The 9201-nt window shown below is 43.1% G+C and overlaps 1 protein-coding gene across 1 annotated transcript in view; it reads right to left on the bottom strand.

Annotated features, from left to right (window-relative positions):
* Positions 1-8815, bottom strand: part of DEAF1 (DEAF1 transcription factor) — a 23810-nt gene extending 14995 nt beyond the window's left edge. The window contains exons 1-9 of the mRNA XM_009706699.1: positions 8770-8815; positions 8275-8372; positions 7745-7874; positions 6766-6912; positions 5817-5956; positions 5033-5098; positions 3985-4111; positions 2043-2171; positions 1134-1262 (exon numbers count right to left, since the gene is read on the bottom strand). Of these exons, the coding sequence (XP_009705001.1) occupies positions 1134-1262; positions 2043-2171; positions 3985-4111; positions 5033-5098; positions 5817-5956; positions 6766-6912; positions 7745-7874; positions 8275-8372; positions 8770-8815 (1012 nt within the window). The remainder of the gene's footprint in view (positions 1-1133; positions 1263-2042; positions 2172-3984; positions 4112-5032; positions 5099-5816; positions 5957-6765; positions 6913-7744; positions 7875-8274; positions 8373-8769) is intronic.
* Positions 8816-9201: the final 386 nt, after the last annotated feature.

Genomic DNA, 9201 nt, shown 5'->3' with positions numbered 1-9201 from the left:
CAGGAATGTGCTGTGCTGCTCCGAATAAGTAAATAAAAGGTCATACAGAGGGGAGAAGACAGGCTTTAAAAAAGAAAGACTTCAGACTGCACGAAGGAATACTACATGTTTACATGATCTTTTCTTGATGTCTGAGAGAACAGTAACAGGGACCAAAACCTGCCTGCTTTACAGCTCCTCTATGTCAGTATCAGAGTAACATCACAGAATCAGAGAAATTAGAGAAGTAAAAGGCCTACAAATCCGCCAGCCAGCCAGCGGCAGACTGTTCCCTGCGCTATGTCTTGTCCAGGCTCAATAAAAACACATAAAGCAAGAACAACACTCCCAAGTTTGCAATTCCGGTTTCTTCAGCGCTTCCAGTTTCTATCAGTACAGGCAACGCTCAAATAGCATTGTCGTTCACTTAATTTATCAGTCAGCTCTACAAATGAAAGGTCACTAAGTTTACATAATATAATTACGTTTGAAGAGATACTTGATAATCAGTTTAACCTGTCCTATCAAACACTGAAGGGCTGATTTGCATTTGTCATTTTTCATACTGTCTTTTCTTTTTTCCCTCCAGTCTATTTGACCACAGCAGGGGAGGCTCTCACTGCACATGTTAACCAGCACCTATCGTCACAAACATCAGTGTTAAGGGACGGAAAACTGACCCCGGATGCAAGAGCAGCGCACCAAATCTGCCTGAAACTGCCTTCAGCATGTCTGTGGATTCATAATGAGACATGGGAATTTTCAGAAAAGCTTCTGTGACATAATTCTAAAGGGGATGGTCTCCTTAGATCAAAAACTAAATAAACATTTAGTCACAGTGCCCAAGTGGTGACCAAAGCCTTGAAGTAAAAGCCTTAGGAAAGGCAGGGGACTGCAAGGTGATTTAGGAAGCAGGATCACAACAGCCCCCTCTGGTAGAAACCACCAAATCAGGAAGTTCTCAATAACAGAGTGAAAAACTTTCCACAAAGCGGAACATCTGCTTGTCCAAAGCTTAACAACCACAAAACTCATAAGCAAAACGGAGAAAATTTTATTTTTCTGCCTCAATCTTTCCCTTCGCTGACAAAGAAGATTAGAGAGTAAATTCAAGCACTGCTAACTGTGTCGCACATGATGGACATAAAACATACCAATTTTGGGATGAGATGTTGGCAGTGCAGCTTCAGGAAAAGGCGAAATCTGACAGTTGTCCTGGTAACTCGGATAGTGAGGTTCTGGATGATTGACCCGGCAAGGCTGCTGGACGTTGGTATCCTGAACTGCAGAACAACAGCATTATGAATCTCTCTATAACACAGCTCTCGGGCATTTCTCATCCTTCTTTCACCCATATTTTTTTTACACTTTATACAAGTTCCTACAGTCTATGATAATTCCAGGGTTTGCAAATGAGAAACAGTAGCATGATCTTATGCAGTTAGCAAGCAAGGCAACCTTGTACTGACTTCACCCCTCTCTCCTTTCACTTTTAAAGGCAAAGGTTACCGCTGGCTTCCCTCCCGCACACCTGTACATTTACAGTCATCACAGGACTCCAAACTATGGTTCTCAGAGCAAGACAGTTCATTCAGCAGAGCTCACAACCCCGTGTATGAATCAAACTGAAAGAACTGAAATATATGTATGCATTTATATTTTGTTTGATTTATTCTGGCATTTTTCAGCATTTATTCAGCATTTTTCACTTAGTTTCAACACTCATCTAGTTTTCTTTTTTTTTTTTGTAGTATTTTAGGAGAAAGAAGGAGTGAAAAAAATTACAGAGATGACCATAAACCCCTAGAAATCAGCAGAGGTGTACCTCAGCAGCCGCAACATCTATACAAAACCTCTAACTTCTTTTGTGCAGCTGGTAAGATTTCAAGCTGCTGAAATCATTCCAAAGGAAAGACAGTGGGTTACATATAGCCTCTCTGTAAGCCCTTGAGAAATAAACCCTTCATGCAGCATTCAAAATGCTTCTCCCCACAGCAACAGGCGTCCAAACCTTTTTTTCTCCTTCCCACGGATGTCGAGCAGACATACACCTGAACTCTTACCAGTGGCTCCAGTGAAAACATCACCCTGGGACGGACTTTCCGAGATAATTGCTGTGGCTTCCACTGTCGATGCACGGTCAAATGTCAGAGCACCGGAGGTAGTGATCTGTCCAGAAGGAGTGACGGTGACTGGAAATATTAGAAGTACTTTCATAATTAACACTCAGCGCGGGGGCCTCGGTTGTTTAGCTGTTGATATCCCTGTTCTGAATCACTCAAAAGTCAGAGCACGCACAGATCAGTAAATGGCTCGTGATAACCCACGTCTGGATCACAGCTATGACCATTGCCGTCGGGAATAAAAGCCCCGTTTGGCTTCAGGAGGCACCACTGTCCTCCTGCAGGCCTCCGGGTGTTCTCCGGGTGTAGGATGCCACATGTTCGCTTACAACATAACGCCTCCCAAATCACCACCTTTTCAATTCTTATATGAGCAACAACTTAACACCTACCATAAAGGTTCAATGGGCCCACAAAACCCATCAGTTTCCGGCCAATCCTAATTTATTGCAACTTTAGCAAGAGTGGCTCTTACTACTTAAATCAACACAAAAACCCCTGTGGATTACAACTACTTCTATGACAGTTTGGTTAGCTGGACACGTTTAGCTGTCGATCTACACAGAGTGATAGAATATGCTTGGCTGATGCAAGGAACAAGTCACAAAATCCTTTTGCATGAATATACCCAAGTGGCTCCAAAATGTTTAAAAACCTTTTAAAACAGGATTAATGAATCTGGCACCATTACTTGGTAATGGGCTCATTCTGCAGCACACTGCTCGGTCAGAAGGATCTTTTCGTAAGCAATAATTAAATTTTAAGACATTGAGGCTACAGATTCATGCCTGGTGAAATATGTGGCTACTACCAAAACAAGCAGTCCTCCCCTCTCCCAGTGCCAGCATGAGCAAATGCACAACCTCACAGCACCTCATGTTAATGAACCAATACAGATTAAACCTCTTTGGCGAATAAAAAAAAAACCCAAAACTCTATAGAATCCTTGCGTATTCCTCTTCCGCCTGCTGCTGGCAATTTAATTTTACTTTTGGTTGTTCTTTTTTGGATTTCTGTTGCTTCCTCCTCAATTCACTTTGTAATGTTACCATCCAGATGATGCTAGTGTGATGAGAGCAGGAGGACACATGAATGTGACTGGGAACGTGTGAGCTGGATGAGTTTGCAAATTAATTTCTGTTCTCACACAGATGGTTTGACAATCAAAAACTGTAAGTAACAAAGCGTGTCCTGAATGTTAGACAGGAATTTGCAGATGAAAGCATCACATTCTGCCTCTTCCATTAATGATTTTCGGGCTGTGGATTTCATTCCAGGTGCTTAGAGCCTACTTTTCTACGTATTTCAAGAAACAGCACAAATCTTACTCCATAGCCCCGGCCAGCTGCTAAAGGACAAAAACCAAGCTCTGGGGATGGAATGGGGATTTCCAGCAGAGCGGAAAAGGGCCAGCCTTCCCCTCAGCCTAATTTTAACAGGAGGAAATTTCGCAGTTGTCATTTGTGAAAAACCTACGGATCAAGGCCAGGAGTCCACAACTCCCCCTGCGCTGCCAGGCTGAGAGAGCAGGTAGAGGGGGGAAGTATAATCCAGAGCTCTCTCAGAACAAAACATGAAACCTACTGCTCACTGCAAAAGGATGTGAAGATGCTTAAAATTGAGTCTCCTGGAGGTCTAGAGTTGCACTTTTTCCTACTCAACTTGCAGTCCAGATGTGGCAACACCGTGCTAGCTTCTACAAAATAGGAAGTGAAAATAGCTAAAGACACCGAGCCAATAAAACTATCTAATGAAAAGGAAGTGGCCAAAAAAGAAGACTTTTTCTCAGTTAGCTAGTTCCAAGGGATAGACATAAAGTATCTAGTGTGGCAATTCTTCATCAAAAACGGGAAGCAATTTTTACCAGGAAAAACGAACCTACATGTAGTAGCAGCTGTGGCAGGAAGCAGAGTGATGTTTTTGGGGCAATCCTTCTTCACTGGAGTTGCAGGCATTTCATTTTCTTTTTTCCGCCTTTTATACGGTACAAAGAGTCGTACAGGGCCACTCTAGGCAAAACATCAAAAAAAAAAAAAAAGGGAGAAAAGGAAAAGAAGAAAGGAAAAGGCATTAGCTGAGGCACCTCTTTGGAGACTTCAGGTTTACTCTCATCTTTCCAGATGTAGCTAAGGTCAAGCAGTACATATCCCCATGGAAGATGTGTGGTTTGCAACAACTGACAAAAAAACTTACACGTCTCCAAACCAAAAGAACTCTGTGGAAAAAAAGTTACACTCAGCTCCCTCCAGCTGAAGAGGCAGATTCAGCCTCTTCCCACTATTATTTAAGGAACAGAACTGGGCAAATAATTGACTGCTGGCCAAGGTGGTGGAAGAAAAGAGAACAAGAGTGAGGAGAAGATAGGAAGCAGTTAGTTTCAGGTCTAGAAAGCAAGCAAATCATCCAGTTCATAGCAGAAAAGAAAAGCGAAACACTACTTCAAGTCATGCTAAAGACTTCTGCTTTCAGGACTTAAACCTCATTTTTCAAACAAACAAACAAACAAACAACAAACCAAACCCCAAACCAATCACAAAACCCAAGCAGTTTAGTATGAAAATATGGATCCAACAGAGAGTATCGCATTACTTTCTTATAAAAACATTCTTCCAGCTCAACAAATCATGAAATTTGAGTAAAAAAAATCACAAATAGTTTTGACACCTCCAAATGGCATTTTACATAAATATATTACTTAGAAAAGAAAAAAAAAGGAAAAAAGCATTAACTATCACCCAGTTTTACTGAGGCTGCTACACAATACTGCTAGCAGTTCCTTATCTCCTTTCTTTATGAAGCATGGACAAGGCATGCCGCAATCACAGCACTCGTCAACATTTCTAGGACACTCATAACCTGCTCGCAAATGGCTGTGGCAGCCTGACTGATTAATTGTTTTCAAACTAATGGATATAAAACCTACAACTCACCAGGGTCATGTCGTCGCAGCAGGCAGCACAAGTGCAAGAGGCAGCGTGAGGATTTAAAATCCCATCCTGAAATTAGAAGATTACTAGTTCAGCATGAGTCACCAAGACCACCGAGTGCACAACTGTATTCTGCCAAAAGATTCAGACAGCTCCCCGAGAGACGTACCCATGCCCTCCCAGGGACCCTATGCCCTAAGAGAAGGGCCAGCTCCCCTACATCACGGCGATGGGGTGAGTGGATGAGAGGAGAGTGAAGCAAGAACAAACAATTCTCAAATCAAAAGGCAAGGATATGTGAATTTGAGACTTTACGAAGCTTCTGCCGAAGCAGAAATCAACTGTCAACCTAATGGCAATGCCAAATTCTCCATGAGACTCCTGGACGCTGCAGGAAATAAAGGACCCAAAGCAATACTCAGTAAACGGTGCAAGTGAAGAATATGTTTGTCAGGCAAACAGAATTAAGCAGATAAGGTTACTGAATTACAGTATCGGGGGTGACAGCTCACTTCTCAATTTCTGCGATACAGCTCAAGGCTGGACTTCACCCTGCATAAACTGTAACCCCTTTTCAAGTATAAGCAAGATTTGCATCGTGTTATTTGAAAACACATCTAGAAAAATTCCTCTCACATCACCAATTCTCAACCAGATCAAAATGTTGCTTCCAAGCTGCCCCACGGCACCATCACACGTAACTCTGCAGAGGCAGCGCACACGGCAGACTCTGCCCCGACTCCACCTGCCCCTTCCAGCAGAAAGGAGGAAGCAAACTTAACCTTACGTGAATAAGGCACTGCAGTGGCCTCCCAGCATAGCGGATGCTCCTCTTCCAGTCTTTGCTGCTGGCTCGCCCCGCCATAGCTTCAAATTCAGTGGGGCTGTACCAGTTGTCCCCTTGCTTAATGCACCTACCACGGCCTCCTGAAATGAAACGGAAGAAAGAAATTGTTAGTAAACGTTAAAATCATTTTGCTACTCTCCTAAAGAAGTAAATACTGAAATTGCTGGACAAAATAGCAGTTAATCTACAGCAATAACCAAATACGCCCATCTGCTACTTCTCATTGCTCTAGGAGAACCATGCCCATTTATTATCTTGGCTGTGACAATGACTAGGCATGCTTGGAGAGCTCCAACCTTAGGCCTCACCAATGCATCAAAAGGCTAGAAAAAAATTTCTCATCCACAAGAAGGATAAGTCTCTCTTGGATAAACACCATGAATTTAAGCCCTTCCTTAATATGCACTTAGATTTCTAATCCTTCTGGTCGTGAAGAAAACTCTCTATCCACAAAGCAAGCGCTGTGCCTGCCGACAGATGATTTCTGCTGCTGCTTCTCTTTTTATCTCTGTGGGAAAGCCGAAGAAGAGGAGGGGCTAAGGCAGCTAAGGAGTCCCCTTAGGAGACAAGCTCTCTGTTTTCCATTCCAGCAGGGATTCTGTAGATCTTCATAGAAACACGGGTCTACTTCTGAGACAAAAAGAACATTAGAGGAGTCAACCTATTACTGGGGAGACTCACTGCACAGCAGCCTGGATCTTCACAGATTTAAGAAAAAAGTTAAAAAGCCTCTGAAGAAAGAGCAAAACAGAAGAGAGCAATAATATCGAAAGGGACTAGGCTGGCTAGGAAACGATCTTTTTTTTCCTTGTGATCAGCCCTTAAAAGAAGAGTGCACTGAGTGAAGAAAGGGCCGTCACACCTCCTCACCCAAGAAGGTCGTCATTACCTGAGCCGAGTCTGTTTTTATACAGAATGCCACTGATATTCCGGCACCTCACTGGGAGCTCGTTCTCATACACAGATGGGTCCCAGTTGTACTTGGTTCCAGTTTTTTCTTGGACGGATGTTAAAGGGGTAGGAGGAGATTGCGGTCCTTTGAAAACAAGAAAAGAAAGGTGACAGCAACCAAAAAAAGCACATTGGCTATACCCTCACACGCTCAGCTCGGCTAGGGCAACGCTCAAGTGGTTAACTGAGGCAGCTCTCCACACCTTTCCACATGGTGCACCACAAAAAATTCCGCTTGAACGTTGAAATTCAGCTTGACTGAAATAAAGCAAACTGCATCTTACGAAACGTGCTCTAACAGTGCATTAAATGCTGAGATTGTAACCTGCAGTGGTGCAAGCAGCAGGCTAGATCTTCCCCTTCCCAGGGGCTGACCCTGTAACGTTTCAGACGGCTGAAGGTTTGCCTTGCCATCTTGTGGGCAGAGAGGAAACTGCCAAGCAGCCTGAACAAAACCTTAGCAATCACGACACTTCAATATCAGCAAGCAGCCTGAATGGAGATAGAATTATCTTCAAGGACCCTTTAGGAAGAACCCAGGTGCAGAACTATGAGACTCATATTTATAATCATCGACATTAAAATGATCCTTCTGCCTTTGGGGGTGGCATGGGCATAGAAAGGCATGTGACAGCCCAGCAGCAGGGCAAGATTTTTCAAGAAGCTTATTTGCAAGGGTTAGGGCAAAGAATAGGAAAACAAAATATATTTCTGACAGGAAAAAACCAAAAGAAGTAAGTATTCTTCCACTCCCAAGAAATACAAGAAGCACCGTGTGAAGAGGGGACAAACGATCCTTATAGGGCAACTGCATAACATTACGCACATAGCGTTTTTTAATCCTAGAAACGCAATCAAAGTGGAGAAAAAGCAACCCTTCCAGAAGAACAACACTTCAAAAACAGATTGCCTTATACCTGGTGTGAGAGGTGCTGATGGCCCCTTCAACCCTGTGGTTTCTACAATGCTGCCGTCCGTGTGAACCACTATGAGAGTGGCTTTTTCAGTATTCAAGCTGTCCCCGATTTGGAGGGCTGTTCTCCCAGACTATAGAAGAAATAAAGAGTTTAAATTGATAGAGTTAAAATACCAATGTATTTTAGTATTGCCCCCAAATCTTCTCTAAGGTACCCTAAAACGCCAACCAGTATGGCAGTTATTAGGTTAGTTTTGAGGTTTCAGTCAACCAAATTCAAAGGTTAGATGTTCCAGGTCATCAGCGCCATTACAGAACGCATGTATTGGGGTGGAAAGGTAAAAAACCTCCCCAAATGATAAAGAAAAAATTCTATGTCCCCCAGCTAATGGTTTTGCAGCTTAAAGCCTGTATACTGCAATGAAAACATCTTCGACCTTACTACAGGTTGAACACAAACCAAACTCTTCATTTACAATAAGAAAGTACGTGGGACTTTGCTAAGGCCCTCAAGCGAAAGGACAGACTTACCAACACATGTCCTGAAATTGAAGCTGCATTTGCCACAGATGTAGTGAAAACATTGTCTGCGGAGGCACCAACGTTTGCTACTGTCACTGTGGTGACTTCTGAAACGTAAACCAGACATGAAGTTAATATTCTGCTGCATCCAGAGAGCCTCACAGACATCTAAACATAAAGAAACTATAATTCCTTTTCCTTCTTCCTTCCTATTCAAAATTAAATTTTATTTTTCATGATGCCTTTAAGTTGTTACCAACACAATCATTGTGATTTTTATTAAGCTTCAGGGTGAACATGCTTTAACATCCTTGAGACCACAACAGGAGCTTTCAGCATGTGATGAACTAAGGGAAAAATGAATGTTACATCTGTACTAAAAAAAAAAACAAACAACCAAACAAATTGCGATGCTTTTTGTTAAAAGAGTGGTGACTGGCAACCATCAAGATAAAGAGAACTGACTCTTCCCCTGCCATATATTAATTTCTAGGGTGCCATCACCTGTAGGCTTGGTCCGGTCAAAAACTGCCCAAACTGACAGCCCCATGTTTCGATGACGTACAGCGTATTTGACTGCCTGGCTAAAATCGGGAGGTTTTTCAGTACCACACATGAGGCAAGAGTGAAAAAAGAGCACTGAAGCTCACAGGGAGATACCGACTTAGGTATGAAGGGCTCTGAAAGTTTCAGAGCTTGCCTTCAAAATTCTGCACGTTTCAAGGCACTTTGTTATTGGGACCCAGGGTCAGAGTAATTTTAGATACACAACGGTCGCTCTGGCTTATGTTACTCTACATTATGCGGTGAAGAAGTGAGGAGCGTGTGATTTCCTAGGAGTGTGGAAGGGCCTCACGCCTCAGCTCGGACCTGCCCCGCCTTCGCTTCACCCCCTGAGGTAAATCACTGCGTTCGTACGCCGGACAGGCGGGAGCG

The sequence above is a fragment of the Cariama cristata genome, unplaced genomic scaffold (genome assembly GCF_000690535.1).
Source record: "Cariama cristata isolate BGI_N322 unplaced genomic scaffold, ASM69053v1 scaffold23928, whole genome shotgun sequence".
Taxonomy (NCBI): domain Eukaryota; kingdom Metazoa; phylum Chordata; class Aves; order Cariamiformes; family Cariamidae; genus Cariama; species Cariama cristata.
Note: the sequence above shows the minus strand (reverse complement) of the source record. Positions and strands in the feature narration are given on the sequence as shown.